The sequence below is a fragment of the Calidris pugnax genome, unplaced genomic scaffold (genome assembly GCF_001431845.1).
Source record: "Calidris pugnax isolate Ruff unplaced genomic scaffold, ASM143184v1 scaffold76, whole genome shotgun sequence".
Lineage (NCBI taxonomy): Eukaryota > Metazoa > Chordata > Aves > Charadriiformes > Scolopacidae > Calidris > Calidris pugnax.
The window spans coordinates 1,545,828-1,568,666 of NW_015090827.1; the positions used below are offsets into that span (position 1 = coordinate 1,545,828).

General features: G+C 44.4%; 1 protein-coding gene across 6 annotated transcripts in view; it reads left to right on the forward strand.

Moving 5' to 3' along the window:
* DYNC1I1 (dynein, cytoplasmic 1, intermediate chain 1) overlaps positions 1–21,120 on the forward strand; it is a 164,407-nt gene extending 143,287 nt beyond the window's left edge. For all 6 annotated transcript variants that reach the window (XM_014940314.1, XM_014940312.1, XM_014940313.1 and 3 more), the window contains 2 exons: positions 6,256–6,381; positions 20,136–21,120. In XM_014940314.1, coding sequence (XP_014795800.1) covers positions 6,256–6,381; positions 20,136–20,246 — 237 coding nt within the window. In that variant the 3' untranslated portion in view covers positions 20,247–21,120. The remainder of the gene's footprint in view (positions 1–6,255; positions 6,382–20,135) is intronic.
* Positions 21,121–22,839: the final 1,719 nt, after the last annotated feature.

A 22,839-nucleotide genomic window follows, 5' to 3' on the forward strand; every position in this document is an offset into this window, starting at 1 on the left:
GTGCCTCGGGCCCATGGCGCCGGGCAGCCCCTCACCAGCCTCCCCCAGCCCGGGAGGGGCTCGGCCTTCGTGTCCCTTCATGTCCCTTCCTTCCTGTCCCTTCTCCAAACCCGCTGGACATTTTTAACCTGGGAAACCCCCCCGCCAGCGCCTCCGATCCTGTCACAAACCCTGCGCCCCCCCTCCCCGCCTCTTACCAAAAGCCACTATATATAACACCACTTAACACAATCAGCAGTGATTGAACCTCTGGAGCCCAGCAGAGATGCAGCCTAGCTCTTATCATGTGTAAGAAATAAATCTTATGTATGGCTAAAGTATTTTCTTATATTGACAAATCTACATTTTGTCTAGCTGGAATATGCAATTCATGTAATCCTGGAATAAGGTCATTATTTAGGCTGTGTTGTACAGGGATTTGGTTCATTTTAACATTACTTTACGTGTCAGAGTATTAAAGGAGGCAGGTCAGCTGAATGTAATGGAAATGCTGTGCATTCACCTCTGTGGCCTCCATTTTTTAATGTTTAAAGAATAAACTCGGTGACAATGTTGTCTGCAAAGGCGGAAACGTTTGATTCATTCCAAAACTGACATCCGGGGGCCACTGAGGGTGCCTGTGGGTGGCTGAAATGCTGTGAGCTGTTTGCATAGCAGAGCTGTGGTCTCATGGATTTTCTCCGCAGTCACTTTATTCTGTTTACAACATGAAACACACAACTTGGCTTCATTTTTTTTTTTTTTTTTTTTTTATCATGTTCCTCTTCAAAATTCGCTGTGTAAATGCAAATGACTAACAAGTTTTCTTTCCATCGCTATTAAAGCTAAATGGGGGGGGCTGGTTGGGGAGGAAACATCACACCTTTGAATTTCACTGATGAGAAAGGATTAATCAGCTTTTGGCAAATATTTGTAATGATAAATACTATATTTTTAAAAAAAAGTAATTTTCTAAACATCCTGGACACCCCTTTTTCCTCATACTATTTCAGATTTTAAAAAAATGCTGCAGAGTTAGATTAATACTATTTTTTTTCTGGATTTGAGTTTCCCCCAGAAACAGTTTTGAGAAACCCGGCCGTGTTGCTCGAGGTCAGTCCCAGGTGGGCAGCAAGCCCTGCTCAGCACCAGAATCACAACGTATTTCCACAACTGAGGCTGGAGCCTTGCGTATTTTTACTTCATGCCACGTAAAATTAAGAACAAACAGACTGTTAAAAAAAAAAAAATTCGTGTATAAACTGATTAATGACAGTTAATTTTTATTTCCAAAAAAAAGAAGACCAAAGAGCAAGCGGCAGTATTCCCCCCCCCGCTCCATCCACCCAACTTTTTCCAATTCTGGGGGGGATTTTTTTAAGCTTAGTTTGCTCATTAATAGGCCCTTCACATAAAGACGCTGTACGTTTCAGCCGAGGTAAAATACGGGCGCAGTTTATGGCTTCCAGTGAGCGGTGCTTTGCCATAAATAAGCAGGGACAGGTAAGAGGAACCGGGGCCGGGCTGCGGAGGGGAGCAGCGAGGCCTTTTGAAGTGCTGGGAGCAGGAAGCAGCACAGCCTTTTTAATTAGAGCACATACAGCTGGAGGATATACAGGAGGAGCCTCCTCAGAATTTATTTTGGGAAGGGAGGGACATATCCTTCAGGTGTTCTCATTAATGCAGGCTAAAACACAGAGCATAAAACCCAGCATCTTAAGAAGAAAAACAACAGAAAAAAAAACACCAAAACCAAAACAACAAAAAACCCTTTCCCCCGAAATACCAGGGCTGAAATCCCGCTCTGCTAGAAATCAACTGATGTTTTGCCATTTAACTCGCCGAGACCATAATTTCTTTCCAGAAAAATTAGTAGGGACCGCTTGATCCCATTCCCATCAATAATAAGCCTGTACGCAGAAAACTGCTGATACATTTTCCTGTGTGTTTACATATAAATAGAAAGGAACATCAGAAAAAAATAAAATTAATTTCAAGCTTGATCCTGCTTTTCTTCTGTGTGCAAGGCCACCCCTGATTTCACAAATGATTTCCATTCTGAGAGGTCAAAATCAGCTCCCGGGTGAGGATCAGAGTGGGATTATTTCCGTGGTACCCGAGCTTTGTATTTTTATGAGAATCGAGTTTGGGGCTCCAGAGGCAGAAACACCATTTGGTTTCCTTACTAAGCACTGATGAAACAAACTTTTAAAAAATCTCTAGAAATTATAAACAGGCAGATTGTGAATAGATGTGAGGTTTTGGGAGGGGGGAGAAGCAGTCGAAGTACCAAATCTCACAACCGACAGCGATCGCTGTTTGCTTTCACCCTCTATCTGGTAGGTCATAATTAGTTTATAATTTTCAAGATTTCTGCAGTTGATTCCAGCGTTTGAGTCTGCGCTGCTGTTTGCTGAGAAAAACTCCTTGTCAGCACTTTTGCCTTTGTAATAAGAAATCTTGAAACGCCTATTTTTTAGATCATTATTACTTTTGGATGTCAGATACGTGATGTCAAAGTATTTGTGAAGACGGGAGAAACTGACAGGTATATTAATGTGTTTAACTGCCAGCTATTGATAAAAATCTCTGTAAGAGCTGGGTATGATTGTTATTAATGAGACCTGGTTTTGTTTAATTTCGGAAATAAGCCACATTTTAATTTAGGTTTTATTTTGTAAATCAATTAAGAAAATACCTGGGTTTAGTTACAAGACAGTACCTTAGAATTTTGGAACTGTAACACAGTTTCCAGTAGTGTTACTCCCCGTATCTATTAAAAATAGCTCTCCCGAGAGCTAGGTGCTTTCTGGCCAAAATAACTAAAATCATTTAACTGTACCATGGTTTTAATCAATTTAGTTATTCTCAGAATCTCAGTGTAAGGCAACAAGGGTATTTGTGTGCTTTGTGTTGATCTGTGGGTGCCAGAAACTGGTTTTTGTAATAGCAATGAAAGCGATCACGTTTTAATTTCTATGTGATAAATGAATATAAAAAAAGCCTTTAAAAGCAAAAAAATCCTTACCCACTCCTTCATTCTTTTGCAAACCGAGTATTATTTTTAGGGATCAGTACAGTGAGGTTTGCAGATAGTTTCAGGCTACCAAATGGCAATTTGTTATCTATGTTTCCTAACATTTCTTTTTTGATCAAGATCGGGGAAGGTCTCTGGGTTATTGATGAGTCTTACTTATCTATGAACTGCTATTAAATTGACTTGCAAAATTGCTTATTTCTGCTGTGTTATATCCTGTTCAAACGGTTGTTGGGTTTTTTTACGTGCCGTATTTTAGCTTTGAAAGGGTGACGATGGTGTCTATTTCTAGAAACAGATAATAGATGTATTTGCAAGCAGGTTTTGACACTACGTAAGCAATAAGAGTAAAAAAAAAAAATAAAAGGTATATTCTTATCACGCAGGTTTTTCTGACTGCATCTTTCTTAATCTGTTACCTGTTAAAATTTCATTTCAAAATCGTTAAAAATCTGACAAGCACCAACTTGAAAGAATTTATAAAGTATTTCAAATGTGATTTTAAAAACATAATGCTGCCGTTATAAAATAAACTCTTTATCTTTGAAATCTAAAATCGGCATGTGTAATTTAACCTATCACTGCAGAGAGCAGGCAAATCTATTTTAAGATACTACAGTTTGACTGTGTTTCTCTCTGTATCACTGAAGAAAAGGCTTTTTATTTAGATTTTTAAAGGCTGTTTCGCTGTTTTTTATTTTGTTACATGGCTTTGTGGAATAGTAACAGGATTTTATAAAACCATCGGGTTTTGGAAAAAACGCATGCCTCGTGTCTTGTGTCTGCAGCGTGCGTGCTGCTTGTTTTTCTGTGGAACACGGAAAGAATGCTTTATTAACAAATATATATATATATAAATAGCTCTAGAATTATGTATTTCAGCCTTCAGAAAGATTTTGTCAAAATTCAGTGCCTTCGATACACGCAGCGTGTATTTGTGTATGAAACAAATATCTTTGATCTATATTTTTCTGAGGAACAGAGCTTGGTAGTGGATGAGTCCCCTGAAACGTGGCATTCAGTTGTTGTTTGAAGAAACCCATTTCCAAAGGTTACGAAATTAATTTTGGCTGGAATTAAAATAGCTTTTTTCTTTTCTTTTCTTTTTATTTTTCTTTTTTTTTTTTTTTAAGAAATCAGTGATCTCAGGAGTAAAACTTCCTTGTTTTCTGCTGTGATCTTACGATGGCTCGATGACCCCGTGTCAGGTTTGGGCCGTCGACTCTCAGCAGGAGCAGAGGGGATGGGGGGGTTAGAGGGTGCCAGCTTTTTTGGGGTGGTGCTGTCTTGGGCAGGACCTAGGCCTTGCAGGATGGGGAGATGAGCTGAGTGGCTTTTTTGCATTTTAATGACTTTTTAAGGGACCTTTTTAAAGGAAAGACGGTGTCTGCTCTCTGATTGCTATCCTGCATCATTTCTCCATGGTTCTGCCAACACAACCTCTTGCATCTCTCATGGTGGGGCTCAGGACACCACCGTGAAGCCCTTGGCGGAGGTGGTGCTTCAGCTTGGGTGGCTCCTTGTGCTGTAGGTGCCAGGTTGGTGCCACAGCCATGTCTCAGGGTTGGTGAGGAGGAGGAGGAGGAGTGGGGTGTCTCCAGGGGTGGAGGGACAAGGCAAGTGCCAGTCCTCATCCTGCTGCTGGCCTGGCTGCCCACACCCTGTGGCCGTCATCAGAGTCTCAGGAGGTCTGCAGAGGTCCAGCTTCTCACCGTCACTCTCTGCTGTGACACTGTGAAAGGTGTTAGAGCTGAGGAGAAGGAGATTGGCGTGGGAACTACTCAATGTTTGGTTTAAAATTATTTTTCTCCTGGCTCTCTGGACCTATCTCCCAACTGCGCTACAAAGCTACAGCCAGAGAACTGTGAGGAAGCTGGCAGAGTGTTGGCTTTTGTTCATCCTGTCAGTCTGTCAATGTTCAGAGCAGGCTTTCGTACCACCTTCAAGCTTCTTTCTCCCTGCTTCTGCTGCACCGTGCTGACAGCGAGGACAGAAGGAGTCACTCCTGTCACTCCTCCAGAGGCAGCCCAGACTCTGGTTCCTGCACAACTCCCTCCTCTTGCCTGGACCGCTCTCCAGTTCCACCTCCAGTTGTAGATCCCAGGATATTCCCCTTGTCCCTCTTGTGCCCAAGACCGGTTCCAACAGATAGCTCTGGTGGAGGAGCTGCTTTTGCAGCTCTCCTGTCCCCTTTACCCTGGCCTAAAAAGCTAAGAAGCCTTGTTTGGAAGACCATCATGCTGAGCTACAGGCTCTTTGCTGGGACAGGTTCTCCCATTAAAGGCGTCTGGGTGGAGCATTAGCAGGCTTGCAGGTTACTGGCATTTGTCTTATGAGGTGACCTAAATCAACTGAGTGATCTACCTATCTGGGAGAAACACCCACATGGTTCCTTCCTCCTGTAGCATCTTTTGATGCCCTCATTCCAGCATAGATTACAAATGCTTCTCCCAAGATCATCTTCATCGCTTTATTCATCCCACGCGTCAGCCAGAATCTTTATGTATTCCTGTGGGTCGCCTGTTAGGTTGGTTGACTTGGGCTGGGGAGGAGGGCTTGGAAATTAGGCAGCATCCAGATGTATTTAAAGCAGAAGAAGTCTCCTGGGGATGTAAAAGAGAATTGTGGGAATATATTGTGGGAATTCCTAACTGTCAGCTCAGCTGTTCTCGCTTCTGGCCGTGTCCTGGCTCCAAAGTGATGAGCTCAGGACTTTCCTGATGGAACACCTGAGTTGCAACCTCTGCATCTCACCGCAGAGGTGAGTACGGATTTAAAGGCGGTGTCAGCACGATGACAGGGATGTATCTGCCCACCGTCAGGTTACCCTGGCCCCCGTCAGAGGCCAGGAGCCAGGGCAGGTCTGAAGCCAGGTCCTACCCTCAGTTGGTTCTTGGTCGTAAATCGGTGACTTCTGAGGAGAGAGGCAGATGTGGTTTCGCATGTCTCTGAGGTTAAGGGGAAAAAAACTGTTTCATTTACAACCCTTTACAGTGGAAAAGTCTTCCCTGCTCATTCCAAGCAATCTCTTGCTCTCTCCTCTTTTTAGCACATGTGATTGAAGAAACAATGGACCCTTTTTTTTTTTCTTCCCCCCCTGCAAGGAGGGTTGTGTGTTACTTCCAGAAATGCCAAGGGACTTGTGACTCACCCAGCTCAGCAGCGTGTTCAGAACTGACCCCCTGGCTTCGCAGGCAGCGTGATTTTATTGTCCTTCCTTGTTCCTGTTCTTCCAACAGGTTCCCACAGCCAGCGTCACCATCGAAGGAGCTTCTGCCCTCAACCGTGTCCGCTGGGCCCAGGCTGGGAAGGAGGTGGCAGTTGGTGATTCAGAAGGTCGCATATGGATCTATGACGTTGGAGAGGTATTATTCTTGGTTTGGGGTGGTTTTTTTTAAAGCTCGGCTCCTGGAGAATGCCACATCCAAGTTGGAGGAAAGATCAGGTTTGGTAACACACGAGTAGGACACCTCCAAAGAAGCAACCAGATGGAGTCCCTGGTGCTTTTGGGTTGCCGACAGTGTGTTAGTCACAAAGCTACCTTGCAGAAGAGTTAACTAGTTAACTCTTGAGAGAAGTCTTTTTTTGAAAGTTTTCAGTGTTTTTAAAACTTTTTTTTTTTAATGCTTCTGTGGGTACAGTTGGAAAAAGTTACAAAGGAACATAAAGAGGAAAATAGAGAAAAAAAGAAGCTGTGTTGTTCTGATGTTGGTCCTGAAGGGTTCACCCTTTATACTCCAGTGACTGCTATCTCATGACTGCCTTAATGCTGTAGATGTCTCTCAGCGTGACACGCACAGAACACGTCTGCTCTTTTAATACTGAATATTTCTGAATGTGTCTGAATGTGTGCAAGAGTGCTAACGGGGGGAAAAAAGAGGTGTCCTTGCAGAGGATGGTAGGTGCACATGTGATAGAGAGAATGGAGGTGCTGAGAAACAGCAGGATGCATGTTCTGTGTCTCAGGCTGCTCGCCATTCACCCTGCTATCTCTTAGAAAATCCATCTAAACTGCAGCGTGTTTGGCACTGATGGAATCTGCCTCTGTGTTGATGAATGCGGTATAAAGTGTTCTGTCAGCATTACAACCCTTTGGAGCAGTTCAGTGTGAATCTCTGAGCAATCAGCTTTTATGTAGGGAATTTGTTTTCCATCATTATCTGTGATAGGATACTGAGATATCCATCTCTACACAGTAGGGAAACATTATAGAATACATACAGAATTATCTGTAGCTCTCATAAAGTGATTTTATGGCCCATAGCAAAATTGCTTGTGCATGACTCATATTTTTGGATTGTATTCACTTGTGCAGGAGTTGCCTTTCCTCACAAATGTTTGCTGAAACTTCTTGCCGTATTGTTAGTGTAATTTCTAAATTGTCTGAGGTTACTGCGTTCAGATTTCCACCGTGACATTGGCAGGTCAGCCTGTTTTTATTTATTTTTCGTTTTTGCATGACTGTTCCAAAAAGGTGCGTGGGGAGGGAGGGGGGTTTGTCTTCCAAGTGATAGGACACGCTGTGGAAATGCCTTTGATGACAGCGCAGTCTGATCTTGTCTGGGAGTCTAGACGGGCTGTGGAAATGTCACTTTTTGCATATCATACACCAAATCATTCATAGCATTGTTTATCCCTGCCAGCTCTCCCAGGAGAAAAGAGATTTAGTGTTCTATGCAGAAGAAGTAACATTTAAGTTTTTTGGCCTTTCCTCTGTATAATGAGACTTCAACTTGCAGAATGAGTCACGGTGATACACTCAGATCAGAAAGGAAGAGGGGCTTCTATTATTTGAAAAGGGAAAGTTAAAAGAGAGTCATTCAGTGGTGTTTATTTGTGTGAGTCTGGATCAGCGCTACGTGAAGTGTTCTGCTGTTCCCCAGTGTCTCCAGTTCATCTCTGTACTCACTGGGGCAAACAGAGGGATGTCCATCCACACAGCTGCTGACAGGGCATGGACCACTGCCACCCCTGCTCCTCTGTAACGAATGGAGGAGCTCATTAATTTGTTGCCTGGTTCGTTTTTGCAGTGTCGGTCTCTGCAGTAGCTCCTGTACCAAGTTTAGGAGAGGTGGCCTGAGCTTCAGCAGCTTCAGATGCCACCAGGGCTGCTCTGCCACATCCTTAGTGGCTGTTTCTGCTTTAAAAAAGAAGGGTGCTCATATATTCTCCAGCACAACTGCTACTTTGCAGCTCGTCACTGGAATAACTGATCCCCTGACTGGTAACTCAGTAGCATCCACTTATTTGAGGGTGCATCTCTCTGACTGGGGAAGGTGGGTGTGATTAATTGCCTTAGGAAGTCACTGGGCTGCTTTACAAAGACCCTAAATACACTTGCCAAAACCACCAATGCACCCTTTTTAAACCCTTTCTTTTCTCATGGCTGTTCCCAGTATTGCATTAGGTCAGCTGTAAATTCATAAAATGTTGGTTCTGTCAGAAAAAACCTGTGATAATATTTGTATTATAATGCAGCGCAGTGTCTTTTAATTTCACATGACTATATAAGCAATTTTCTTACCCGTTTGAACAGGGAGAAGGGACTCCATGAATTTTGATCAGAGCAGGAAACACCAGGGTATCAAATCATTAAGCAAAAAATTCAAGTGATAGGAATTTTTACTTTGGTAGGTTCGTCACAGTTTTAAGGAACTATTATTGGGAACAGCGAAGTTTACTGCTGCTATTAACCCATATGGTATAAAGAGAAGATGTTGTATGGCCTAAGTGAAAATGTAGGACATGAGGCCTAACCTTTTATCCTTTGTGAAGGCAAGGAGGGGGAGATCAGGGCTGGCTCACTTGTGTAAGAATTTAGGATTTGGCCCTTTTTGATACGTTCCCCAGTCATAGGTTTTATGACACAGGAAAGGGCAGAGACGTGAAGGACGTGGCAGGGTCCATGACCAGGGAGTTAGAAACACTGGTGACATTTTCAGTTAGGCTATACAATGGTATCTCCTCAGAGTACGTACTTTTAGTTGTTTGATTTAAGCATCGTGTCTGAAAATAACTGAACACATTTATTTTCACAGTGAGGGGTCTATTTTCCCCTCAATTCATGTGCTTTATGGCCATTAGCATTAATGGGAGTTACACACACACTTCCAGGGGAGAGGAGACTTAAATAGTCCATATAGATGTGAATCTTGTGGATCAGTAACCACTGATTTAAAGAATGGGAATTATGAAACAGAAACCCAAACAAACACACAAAAATCTGGCTGTTTCAGTGTGGTGGGATCTTAAACCTATATAACTTAACCAGAGAACATAACCAGTCATTGTACATACACTTTTACTCTGTGAGATCAAAATACTCAAACTTTGACTGATCTAGTAGTTGAGATATTATTACTGTAATAGTGTGTATAACGTGCTTTAGCTTCTGGGGCCTTACAGCTTATTTACTGGGCAGCAAGTTTTCTGTATGGTCCAAGAGAACATGGGCTGGTGCCTATAGATGTATTCACCTGCCCAGGTGATTGATGGTTGGACCTGAGTGCGTGGCTTTCTCAGAGATAGCTTTTCTAGAGAGCCTGCTCCTGTTGTGCATGCTTCACTGATGTTACACAGTTACCGCCGTCATAAATATTCTCTAACAACCCACTTTAGAAACTATAAATCCATGTTTTATTATCTGATTGTAATAAAGTATAAAGTAAGTTTTGCAGCATGGGATTGGAGAGTTTGAAACTGTAGTCACAAGGAGTATGTTATTTTATTAAACTAGAGAAAAGTAAGGGAAGGTCTTTCCCCAGACCTTCCACTCTCCCAAAGGAAGCAGTTACCTGGGATTCTTTGCACAGTTCCTGCCTCTGTCCTCGTCTCCTTGCAGTGAAATCAGAATCCTGTTGATGTTTGTGTGAATTTGTTAGGTTTCAGAGTTAATGTCTCCTTAAGGCCTTTTAGGGCTTGTTCTTTGCGTGTTTCCCCATTTGCTCCATGGTGGCTGTTAGTCCCCAAATCCCGTTTTCAGGGACTTGACATGGGAAGGAGGAGCTGGCAACTGCCTGAGGTCTGAGGATGAAGGGGTACAGTGTGGAATATCCAACAATTTCCTTTGATTTCAGCAGCTTTTAACAGCTGCTCAGGGATTCTCAGGGTTCCGGACAGACAGAAATACATCTTTGGGACAAACTTTCATATATTGAGTCACTTATTTTTTCTGGGTAGAGCAGGGAAGGGCTGGTACTTTGTGCTCCTATCTTGAGATCCCCTGTTTCACTCTAGATTTCATACAGAAAACAGATCCAGTGTCTCTTCTGTGCAGTTAAAACCTGCTGTAGCCCAGAAAAAAAGAAATATGAAACTGGGTTTTGTGTCCTGGAGTCATGCAGGTAGATTTTCCAGTAGGTTTACTTCTGCTGTCATAAAGCTCCTGTAGAGCATATATTGAGTTAGGAAATGTTTTTGCCACAAAAGCAGAGTTGAGACTCGCCGTAAAATACTTTATTTTAAAATCTGTATTGAGTTACAAGTATTGTTGGAACACAGATAAATGGCTCACACACATATCGTGAAGGCAAAGTTGAGCTATAATAAGGGGTTGTGCTTACAACCAGGTTTTATTCAACAGCATTCAAAGATCAAGTAAGATACAGTAGTTACAACAACACACACAATCCAGGCATAAAGGATAATTAAATAGATTGTGAGGCAGTGCCTGAATTTCACCAGTGATATTTTTGCTGGGGAGGTTGGAGCGCTGGCCTGGGAAAAAATTAAAAGCATGTTTTATCAAAGCAGAATCTCTTTTAGAGTTGTTGGAAAATGTAAAGAGCTAAGGTTTTGATTTTCTTCCCCTCTGCCCCCAGTTTTATAATGTTCAATCTTGAGAGACTTTTAAAACGGGAAGCTCTTAGAGATGACTGGGAAAAAAAAAGAAAAGAGAGAGAATGACAGCATACTAGGAATTCCAGCTTTTTACTTGAATAATAACTGAAATATTGACCAGAACAAGCTCTTCATCCCTCGCCATTTGAATTTTGACTGATACAGCCAGTATTCACAAAGGGATTTTTGAAGTAGGTTAAATAAGAACTCCCTAATGAAAAAAATGCACTAGTTTGAAATCAGTCAATTTAATTACTGTGTTTTATGAAGGCCATTACCCATTGCTGATTACTAGGGTGATAAAATCTTTAAGCTTTGGTAGCCTCCATAGGGGGTGAGCTGATCTAAGTAGAGCAAAGTCCAGTCATTATCACCCTAAATCCTTGTGTTTCTCATTACAATATTCATTACTTTAGGTTACTGTGAATGCTTTGAGGTCTTTATGCAAGCACTGGTTTATTCTCCTGTAGAAAAACAATGTTGTTATGTTGATAAGTTAAAACTAAGCATTTATTTATACTTTTACAGTTTAAAACAGGGCTTGGCTACATTCAGAGACAGAAATGCATCCATTTAGGCCTGTGAGTACCCCTGAACTCTCCCATTCATGGGATTTCTGAGAAGAAATGGAAAAGGATGGGAGTTACCTTGTTCTTTCAGTCTGTTTTGGTACTTAAATAAGCTGGAGTGGAGGTTTGTGTTCCTACTAACAACCTTTAGTAAGGAAATGCTTCTCAAGAGGGAGAACCGAGCCATGACCCCACCGATGTGGGTGCTGGGGGTTGGAGCTGTTTTTCTCCAGCGCCAGTCCAGGGCCTTGCATTTCCCTCTCCTCACCATCTCTTGCACATCAGGGGCATCACTGTTGTCCAAAAGCAGGGTAATTTACTCCAGTTTCCCTCCCTGCCCTTCCTGGTCACCTCCATTGTGGCCTTCTGCTTCATAAAACCCATGCTGTTAAAAAGATGACCTCAAAATCATTTCCCCTCTTTTAAAAAAAAAAACAATCCTTAGAAAGTATCAGGGAGAGACATCTTCAAGGTCCCTTCCAACTCAAACCATTCTATGATTCAATGTGGGTCTGGGCTACTGGGAGAGGAGAGTAGCCTGTAGAAAAAGGCTACTAGCCAGAGGAGCTGGAGCCTGGTGGCAACGTAGATGGCTCATGTACTGACAGAGACAGGAGTACCTGGGGGACAACTAGTGAAGCTGAGGACACAATGCCATCAGGGCATGTGGCTGGAACTGGTTGTGTACTCATTTCAGTCAAAAATTTAGCAGAATGCTTTAAACTGTCAGAACGCTGAAGTTCCAGAGTAGATGAGGGACGGTGGGACAAAGAACCTCTTGAACTGTGGCCTTTCAGCAGGATTTGGTGACGTTCTTGTGTGTGATGGATCCCTGGGTCCCACCTAGCATCACTCCTGCTTATGCCATGGTGTATGCTTGGTCTTGGTAATGACAGAGTTCCTTCTCTTTCTTATGTAAACTGAACTGAAATTCCACTTCATTTTACTACCAGAGTATCACTTGTTAAAACTGAAGAAGGAAGTACCAGATTATTAATGAAGATGCCCTTTCTCTCATTTACTGATCAGACAGTGGAGTTAAGGGGGTGTCAGTGAAAACAGACAGAAAGGGAGGGGGGTGGGGGTCCAACAGTCATCCTAAAAACTCGATTCTTTATCCTTACCTTCCAGTTGCTTCTGATGAAATATTTCAGTAGTTCTCCAGAGAGAGCTTACCAGCTCCCTGGGGAATTTCATGGGATAAAAAGACATGAGTTTCCAATATGATACAAATATCTTCTGTAAGAATTCCTCAACTCCTCATCATAGGAAATAAAAAAGCCTAAGAAACCCAGTCAGCCAACCAACAAAAATCTGGCTCCAGTCCTTTTTATTCATTTGCAGACTACTTTTAAAGCTGATGTGTGTTTCCTTTTCCCTTGCAAAGGCCCAGATCCTCCCCCTGCAGAGAGGATCAGAGAGAACAAGCCACATGTGACAGGAGTTAATCATGTCGCTTAATGCAGGATTAGAAGGCACTCAGATAACGAAGTGATGAGAGCAGCAGAGGAGAAGCTGGAAGAGATCGTTCCCTTCCCGCACAGTAAAGCCCGTGGGGCCGGGGGGGAGAAGGGATTGCTGTGTGTGACAATATTCCTGATGGCATTTGCCTCCTGAGCTGGGAAACACTCTAAAGGGGCAAGAAAGGAGAAAGGCAGGCTCATACCAGTCCATCCAGTGGTGGCTTCACTCCTTAGGGAAGCTTCTCCCAAAAACCTTTCAAGAGGAGAAGATCACCCGTGCCCAGGCTTTCCGAGGAGGCTGTAGGTGAGGTGGTGGAAGCCGATGCCTGTTCATAGTGTCACAGAATATGTGTTTTAAATATCTACTCGCTCTGTTGGGTGGTATTTTCTCCCAAAGTTTTTACCCCCTCTCTGATGTAAAAAGAAGTGTTGCTGAAAAATGTCCATAGCTTTAAGTGACGGAGAGGACAGGAGGGGAAAAGCACCAAACGCAAAATTTAGTCTAAGCTCCGTTTGTGTGCAGCAATTTGCAGATTTCATTGGAATTCGTGTGTTATCGTTGTGGTGTTAAAACACTTCTGAAACAAGAGCTGCTTTGTATAATTAATTTTCTTCGTGATGCTTCTGTGGTTTCAACCTGTCACATCCAGTAGTATTTTTCATTTTGAGAATCCTTAACTGCATTTTCAATCTCTTTTTATGGTTTGCAAAATGGTCTGTGTTTTGAAGATGAAAAAATATTTAATTTGTGACTTGGAAGTAACGGTTAAACCTAAAATATCAACTGAGGATAACTCTGGGCCTTCATACATCCTATTTGGTGGCTAAAATTCCATATTCGGTGTTTAATTTAACTGTGAAATGTATCCTCCAATGCCTAGAGTGATGGAAAAGTGTGTCTGAAATGGAAAAAGAGACCCAACCCACAAACAACAAAACCAAACCACTGCTATTTCATGGATGAGCTTTGGCACATAATGGAATGTGTGCAAAATCTCCGGGAGGCCAACAACTCTCCTGCAAACCCAAAATCTGTGAGCAGTCCATGGGGGTACTTCTGGAGAGGGTGAGTTTGCCAACTGGGAGCCAGAAAAGCCATGGCAAAAAGTTCTTTCCTTTTCCTGTTCTCCAAGATTTCCTGGCATGAATCATGGCATGGACGTGGCCCCTTGGTTTGGAAAAGGAAGCGAGCTGAGCTGAAGACACTGTGGTTTATTTCTTCCCTGGAGCAATAGTCCTTCACTCAGATGAACTTCACCTTTGCTGATGCTCTAGGATTTCACGTGAAAATGATGGGACAGTTCTTCCCAACAACTTAGCTGTCAGCAAAAAAAAATATGTAGATATTGGAAAGAGCCATAGGTTGAAGGCTCCTTACCTTCTGGTTTTGATCCATTTCGTATTTTTAGGCTGAGGAGAACTGACAACATAATTTGGTAGAGGAGGAATTCTCCTGGTGCCTTAGCTCCAAGCTCTACATGTCCTGAAAGTTATGCAAAAAACCTGGTGGCATTACAGGAGGGGTGGGAAGGGAGGAACCACAAGGACTTTGCTGCTTGGAGCAACACCTCTTTTGAAGCAAAATGGTTAGCTTTTCTGAAGTGTGGTTCTTTCTGCTCCTGAAGTTGATTAATTATATTAAATCTCTTTTATTTCCAAGGACTTAAACAGGCCAGCTGTCTCTGCCATTGATAGTATGATTTGAGGAGATCCACAGGAGAGGATCCCCACAACGTGAGAAGTGTCCCTGCCCAGGGGGGGCTTTAAGGTCCCTTCCCACCCAAACCATTCTGTGATTCTATGAAGAACAGGCCGTAAGCTTATAGCTAATGTTTGTCTTTTAGCAGTAAAAGGTGATCTAAGGAGACAAAAGTAATCTGAATTTCGTCTCTTTCAAGATGACTGGTCATCTTGAGATGACTTGACTTGAGTCAAGATGACTCAATGTTTGATCCTCTGTGGTCGATATCAAGTGCAGGATATTGATACATCAGTTGAGGGATTCATAATCTGTTTGATAGCCTGGGCATCATTCTTCCTGGTTAATTCAGGGGAGCCTGAGCCAACCCTGACATAGGTAGAACTGGAGCATTGTCTACAGTTGAAGATACTTTCCCCTTCTTTGTTTTCTTTCCCATGTGCCCTGTCAAGTTTTAATCCTTCAGGCTGAAGTTTTCCATAATTGCTGCTGGCTTCCAGCACAGGTTTTGTTGTTTCTTCCTTTTTCCCTTCTTTTTTTTTCCAAAGATCAGAGACAGTATCAGAGCACAAAATGAGCACCATGCTCAGGCTGAGGGAGGCAGCTTTAACCCTGGCTCTTCCTACCTTTGCAGGGTTGCAGTCTGCAGTCATCCTGCTCTGTTGACATGCGTTTGTGTGTCACGGATGGGTAATTTGTGGGCTTTATAGTCTTTAGCCTGGGCTGCTGTTGGACTGGCATCGAGGTGGCCGCTGCAGACAGAGGGGACTGGGCTTGGGGAAGACTCAATGGGCATTCGAATGCCTGAGCTCCTGTGCAGGCCCCTACACAGTGTATCTGTGCACATTGCACATAAATTATTAAAATAACACCATTGTTCGCTTGGTATTCAAAACATAATTTACCATTAACGATGTAACAATTCAGCAGCTACTGTTCTCCTTGGGAGAAAAACTCCAAGTTTGCTGAAAACCGATTCAGTTTCTGTTTGAAATTAAGGTTGGGTTTTGTTTTTTGTTTGTTTTTTTTTTTTTTTTTTGTCATATAAGCTAATATTTTTGTCTTCTTTTTACTATGGCAGCACTAGTTAAATCAGACCCTGCTGGTGAATTGCAAAGAAATAAATCACAACAGACATTAATCTAGATGAGGGCTAAGTAATTAACTTCATGGAAGGGTGGCGTATACTGTGTCTGTGACACCAGACTGACTGCTGCGCGCAGAATAAATGCCGTATTTCTGCTGCCTATGGTATTCCACCCCTTCAATTAAGTAAACAAATATATATAGAGCTACTCGGGAGTGTATCCTTTGTGGTCTAAACACTGTGTCTTATTAAAATCATCTGCAGGCAGCGTGTGGGGTTTGGGCTCCTGCCAGTGGCTCCAGCCATTGTTCGCGGCGATGCCGGGCTCTCCCGGGAGCGAAGCGCGGCGGGACCTCGGGGCTGTGGAAAGGGTGCTCTCCCTTACTTTGGTGGCCACTGCCTTGCCTCTTACCTCCCACTTTGCTTCCATCCATGTGTGTGGCAGAGGGGTGTTGCCTGGAAAAATATAGGCTTTTTTCAGGGGGGGAAAAAGAAAGAAAGCGAGCAAGAAAAAAAAACATATAGGTTGAGCAAACTCTCAAAGGCGGTCTGTGATTGATTCTGGGGGGCAAGCACGGGGCCCGCTCTGTGTGTGTGCATCAGGGTATGTAATATTTACCTTTACCTGGCTGTTTTCACCTCAATGCCAGTGATAAAACAGCCGTTGAACTCTGGAAGGTGGGATCAGTCCTTTAAAGTGCAGCTATAATTCTCCTTTCTCATAGGTAGGTGTTACGATCCTCAGTCTGCAAGTGCTGTCTTTCACCCGGAAAAATTAGACCAATTGTCTGTTCCACTTCTTAGAAAACATCCACCTGGAGTAGTTATATTTTATAACGGTTACAATTATTCTTACCTACAGTGTCATAACTGCATTCAGCTGTTAATCCATTGCACAGAGTGTTTGTGGCAGATTTCTTTTCGCTTTATTTTAGAGGGCGATACGGGCAATATAGGCTGACAAAAGTTCTGCTTGGAGAAAATGGCTAAAATGGTATTTCCCTGGAGCTCCCTGTATTTGATGATGCCGTTAAACTGAAAGAATGTAAAAATGGTGATAAACCACATACGCAAATAACTTAGTGTGAAGTCTGAGATTTTAGTCGTTTAGTTTGCCAGACTTGCTGTTTTCCACAAACCCAAATTAATTTGAATACTTTCAAAGCTTTAATTAGCTATCTCTTCAAAGGGTATTTAACTTGCCCTTCTCAAAAGTTATGATGGCAGGAGGGTATTTTAGAGATGGGAGGAACATTAATTTTCATATAGTTTTTCTTTTCCCCCGCTGGATATGAGATTTTTTTGCAAACCCGGCTGTGTTGAGTGGCGAGGAGTGAACGGGATGGTCTGAAGTAAGATCAGCCTTTGCCTCCAGACAACAACAAACCCCAAGGTGTGTTCATTGGAAAGTTTCTGGTTCTCTCGGGCTGTGGTGACCATAGAAACCCATCAAATTAGGTCAGAACAAGGTTTTCCATACACAAAAATAAGAAAGCATTGTGCTTCCACAAAACGTGCTGTGGATTTTTGATGTGGGACCCACTGTCGCTCTTGGAGTGGCTCGTGGACCTCAGGCTTCAGCAGGTCATTCCCCACCAGGGTCTAAGGGTTCATTTTCAGAGTCCCCTTTCACACCTGTGTCCGTGTGTGTGTTAGAAGTGGTTGTAGACCTTTCTGGTTGGAAAAATTCACCCCCTCAGAATGACTCCAATGTTCTTCCCAATGGTATTTTTGCTTTGAGGCGGCTGAGCTCCAGGTGAAGATGAAAGATAATGTGATTATGAACCTGGTGGTTGGGATTGCACGACACTGTCACCTGTGGTGGGTGCTGTGGGTTATGACCCAGTGTCTTGGTGACCAGGAAACTGACCCAGGAGGTCATTAGAAGGAAACGCAGTGGGTTGGACATGGATGACCGTGCTCCCTTTGACATGTGTGGGACAATGGTTCCTCCAAAGTGGAGGCTCCTGCTGCTGAAATTGCATTTTATTTCCTCCTCCTGAGGGTCCCCAGCCCTTGGAGGAGAGCTGGGCTGGAGGGATGAAAGCAGGAAGGGTTTCTCCACTCCCATCCCAAAGATTTACAGGCTCCAGGCGAGGCGAGGAGCCAGGAATAAAGTGAAATATCCTCAATGAATAATTCATTTGCTGGAAAGTGGTTTTTCAGGGAAACTGAAGCTACGCAGAGATTTGGACAAATTGAGCTGAAACACTCTCAGCCGTAAAAAAAGATGGAGAGGAGGGGAATGTAGGGAAATCTTGAAATATGTTGTAATATCTTATTTCAACCTTCTGCACAGATTCCTTTAAAAGCAACGTTTAAAGCTGCTTTTTTTTGTTCTCAAAATCCTTGCTTTTTCTTTTTTTTTTTTAATAGAAAGTGGAAAATAGAAAATAGAAAGAACTTGAAAGAGCAGATGTTACTAGAAGGTGTTAAATGATCTAAAAATCAGAATTCAGATCAGAATTTGAATGTGTGGATGCTTTTGGTTTTATTTGTGGTCTTTCGGTGTGTAGCTGCGGCGGTTTGGTGTCGGGGCCTTCCCAGAAAGAAGCAGGGTGGGAATAAAAGTCCTTTTTCCCTTTGGCTTCGTGATGGGCAGGGTTTCCCTCCGCATCCCCCAGGAACTGGTATCAGGGAGGATTATGCTGCTAACGGCCCATTAGCAGGATTGGCCCCTCGGCGAAAGCACGATGCAGCGCCTGGGATTAAAAAAGGTAAAATAAGACCAAGTTTGAAGTGATTTGATTGTGTGTGGTCACTGAACGTTTCCCTCTCCCTGCTGAAGGGACTCTCTTCAGGCATTAATTGTTTTGTGAACCGAGTCATTAAAACCGGCCCGGGTCCTGCTAACGCTGTTACAGATAACGCAGGTCATTTGTGGGGAAACTCTTCAAATTTGAGATAGATACCGAGTTGTTTTAATAGGCTGGGCTTGGATTTTGTTTGTGGCTGTGCTGTGGAGTAAAGGAAATCAAATTATCTCACTGTCATTAATACATTTCTTTTTTTTCCTGCTTTACAATGACATATTGTCCTCTTCAGCTGCTTAATAGAATATCATGCTGTTTAGAACTTTAAAAGACAAGGAGAAACGAGGCTTTAATAAATTCAATAAGTCCTTTGCCCTAGGATATTTTTCCTCTGTAATGATTTTACTGCTTGGGATAAGTGAGACTTTAGTGAGACTAGATGCTAGCGCTGGGCACATCCCAGGAAATGACACCTTTTGGGATGCCAAGGGTGGGAGCAGGGATTCAATTGCTGGGCTGGGGGTGTCTGTGACGGGAGGATCCCTGCCCTCTCCCTTCACTTCTGCCTCTCTGCCTGGGGAACATGATGGAGGAAAATGCCCAAAGAAGGGAAAACCCCATGGTGCAGCAGCACCAATTCCCAAGAGCCGGGGTGGCTTTTGTGCAGGTTGCGTTTGCCCATCTGTAGCCTCAGGAAGTGCTGGAATGTTCCATAGTCAGTGTTTCGACAGACAAAAAGCCCAATTTGTTCTTGCAGGAGAAATGTGAGGGGTTGCGCTGGCTGCTCGTTGCCGTTTGCTTTGAATTGGAGTGTTATTTTGGCAGTGTTATTTTGCTGTAGCACTAAGGCCTTGTGTCGGGAGGTTCCACTGTTGGGATGACACGTCTGGTGGGTGGAACTTTTCCTTTGGAGTGTATTTCTTGTCGTTGGGGAGTCCTTAGTGTAGAACAGGGTAACGAAAATAACACAATTTATAGGACCACAAAGATGCTGAGGGGCCTGGAGCATCTCTCTGATGAGGAAAGGCTGAGGCACTTGGGTCTTTTTAGTCTGGAGAAGAGAAGACCGAGGGGGGATCTCAGCAACACCTATAAATACTGAAAGGGTGGGTGTCAGGAGGATGGGGCCAGGCTTTTCCAGGGGATTGGACTGGATGATCTCCAGAGGTCCCTTCCAACGCCATATCATTCTGGGATTCTGGGATTTTTTTTGTCTAAGAGCTTTAATGAACTCCAGGAGGAGGGTCTCAGTGGGGTGCTGTAAAAGCTCTGCACCCTGCAAAGGGGGGTGGTGGGGGACAGCCCCCCGGCTTGAGACGGGCCAGTTCCATGTGGAGGTGCCAACCTGGAGAGACCGAGGCCTTGCCTTAGTGTGGAAAAATCTGAAATATTTTAACCAAAGGGCAGACTTTGTGACAGTGCTCCAGCCAGAAACTTTAGTCCTTAAAATTGAGCAGATAAAGCTTGTTTGTTTGTTTGTATTTTTCTCCCACCTTCTGGTTGGCACCAAAGAGGAATCTGCTGGGTTTGTCCTGGGAGCTCGGTGGCCCTTTAGAGTGTCTCCAGCCCAGGGTGGGTTGGTGAGGTCTGTGCCCCCATCCGTTGCCCTGCGGAGCTGCTGCAGGGGTCTCCTCAAAGGAGGGGGGACTCAGTTTCGGGCCGGGGGGGAACCAGAGCCCTCTCCTCACTCCCTGTGGGTCTCTCCCCAGCTGGCCCTGCCCCACAACGACGAATGGACCCGCTTTGCTCGCACCCTGGTGGAAATCCGCGCCAACCGGGCCGACAGCGAGGAGGAAGGGGCGGTGGAGCTGTCGGCCTAGAGGATGGGGAGGAGGAGGAGGAGGAGGAGGAGGAGGATGAGCAGTGCCCGCCGCCACCAGGACAGCCGCTTTCCCCCGCCGAGCACAGTCTGGTGTCCCCTCTCCCCGCGGGTCCTGCCGCCGGTGTCACGTCCCAGCATCCCGCATCCATCCCGCTGCTGCTTCCCACGGGGGCTGACGAGACCCAGAGCCTTCTCATACTTTATATTTCTGTCTGACCGGTGAGGAAGAAAAGACAAATCAAGCCTTTATGGGTTTAGTTGTTGCCTTTTAACTACTTAGTAGCTGCAGTTAATAGCTAGGAACCCCTGGCTCAGCCCGCGCTGGCGTTGCCCGTCTGGCAGAGCGCTATTAAATCCATCTGAAGGCAGATATGATTGTGTGCAGATGTGTGTGCTTCACTGGATGGGCCCGGGCCAAAGGCTTTAGATGTGGTGTTTCCCATGGTGACTTACATTATGAATGGATGTACTATACGAAACTCGCTGCTCCTTATTTATTGCGGTGTGCTGCATGGAACATATTTATTTGAAAGCATTAAAATAAACGATCCTAAAGCATGTGCGTAACGAGAGACCGGCATTGTCTGTGCTGCTGGAGAGGGTGCATTAACCCCCACGTCACAATTAACGGTGCATCAGTCCTGCTTAAGATGTAAGGTCTATAAAGGTTGCCTTGAGCGGATGGAACAAGTTTCCTTTCCTTTTTTTTTTTTTTAAATTTCTAAGATGCCTATTACTCCTGGGCACCGTGACTATATTTCAAGTACAGTCGGTCACTGACACTTGTCACTGTTAACGCCAACAGCCTGAGGGAGGGTTGTGGTTCCTGCCTGTGATGCTGGTGTTGCCAATAAAACATGTCCAGCCCCTTCTGTCGCAGCGTGGTTCATCCTTCCTGCCCTCCTCTCATGGCTCCCCTCCCTGATCCAGAGTCCCTCCCCATCTCTCCTGGAGCCCCTTGAGGGACTGGAAGGGGCTCTGAGGTCTCCCCGGAGCCTTCTCTTCTCCAGGCTGAACCCCCCAACCCAACACTGACAACACCACATGTCCCTCAGCACCACGTCTGCCCGGCTTTTAAATCCCCCCAGGAATGGTGACTCCACCACTGCCCTGGGCAGCCCGTTCCAAGGCTCAATAACCCTCTCAGTGTGAAAATTGTTCCTAATACCCAGGAAAAGCCAGGCTCCCAGGTGCAGCTGCAGGTAGGTGTCATCTCCCCTCACTTTCACGTGCACAGCACTGCAAGATACTCCTCCTGCCATGACTCCATTTCAGCAGTGGCTTCAAAACATAAATTGATCCAAGAGTATAATTGTCATAATGACTCAAAGACAATAACAGAGTGATTTCTGTGATTTCCAGCTCAGTATTTCCACATGTTATGGTAGATCACGGTGATATCTCAGCCCTTCCCCACCTGTCTGCAGCAACACCACACCCGTGCCAGAGGAGAGGAGAAAGAAGAGGAAGAGAAGAGAAGAAGAGAAGAGGTGAAAAGGAAAAGGAGGAGGAGAAGGTTCTCCCTGCTCTCAGGAGGTACCACAGACAACACCCAGCAGCACCTTGAGGTGATGTGGCAGTAACATATTAACCCCTCCACAAAGTAAAATATCACAGCTTACTCAAATCCTGGGTTTTTGACTGAGGAAAACTGTATCTTTTCCACTGACATCGACACCGACAGAGGCCTTTTCTGCCCGGGGGAATTCAGGCCATTTGTCCTCGAGCTGCAGGTGGTTTTAGAGCCTTCACGCCCCGACGTTCCCTGTACCCCCCCTGCCTGGGGAGCGGGAGCTGAACCAGAGCGAGTGCTGCTGCTGTAAGAGAACACCATCTCTGCGGCTGTTTGAAAGGTTTATTTCTATCTTCATAAATACATAATTCTCTAAACACTGTGCAAGGCACCAAAAAATTAAGTAAAATCTTTTCTTTTAGAGTATTTTAATCTCTTTTGACTCCATGAAGTAAATAAGAATCTGAAACCACCTATTTGCCAATTACAAGCCAGCAGTTAAGGCAGGTACCATTGATACAGTGCATGAATTTTTCTATTGCAGTTATTTAAACAAGCAGCGTTTTTTTACTCTAGAAGTGCATTTACAAACTGAATTCCGGACACCAGCAACCCCCGAGAGGCACCCAGTCAGGAGATCTCCTCGTGTGTGTAGCAGGATGCCAGAAGTACTGCCATAAAGTGCAAAGACTATGGACAATAACACTTTCCTTTGAGCGTTTCGATACCAGTAACATAATACAGCGGCTTAAACGGTTAGAAATGTGGTTCCCGTTACGAAAAAAAAAAACCCAAAAAACCAAAAAAAAACCCACAAACCCCATGTTCCACGTAAAAGCTTTGAAACACAACCCGGGAGCAGAACTTGTGCGTAGTTAAAAAGCGGGAGCCGTCCTGGGCACGGGGTTGGGGTTTGCCCACCTCTGCAGCCACACAGGGGGTGCAGGTCCCACTGACCCGCTCAGCCCGGATGGATCCACCAGGAGATCCCTCAGGATCCCCCCACCCCACCCTGTGACACCCCCCCGGTACCTGCCTGACGTGAGAAGGATCTGCTCCACAGCTCTCTCCCCTCCCC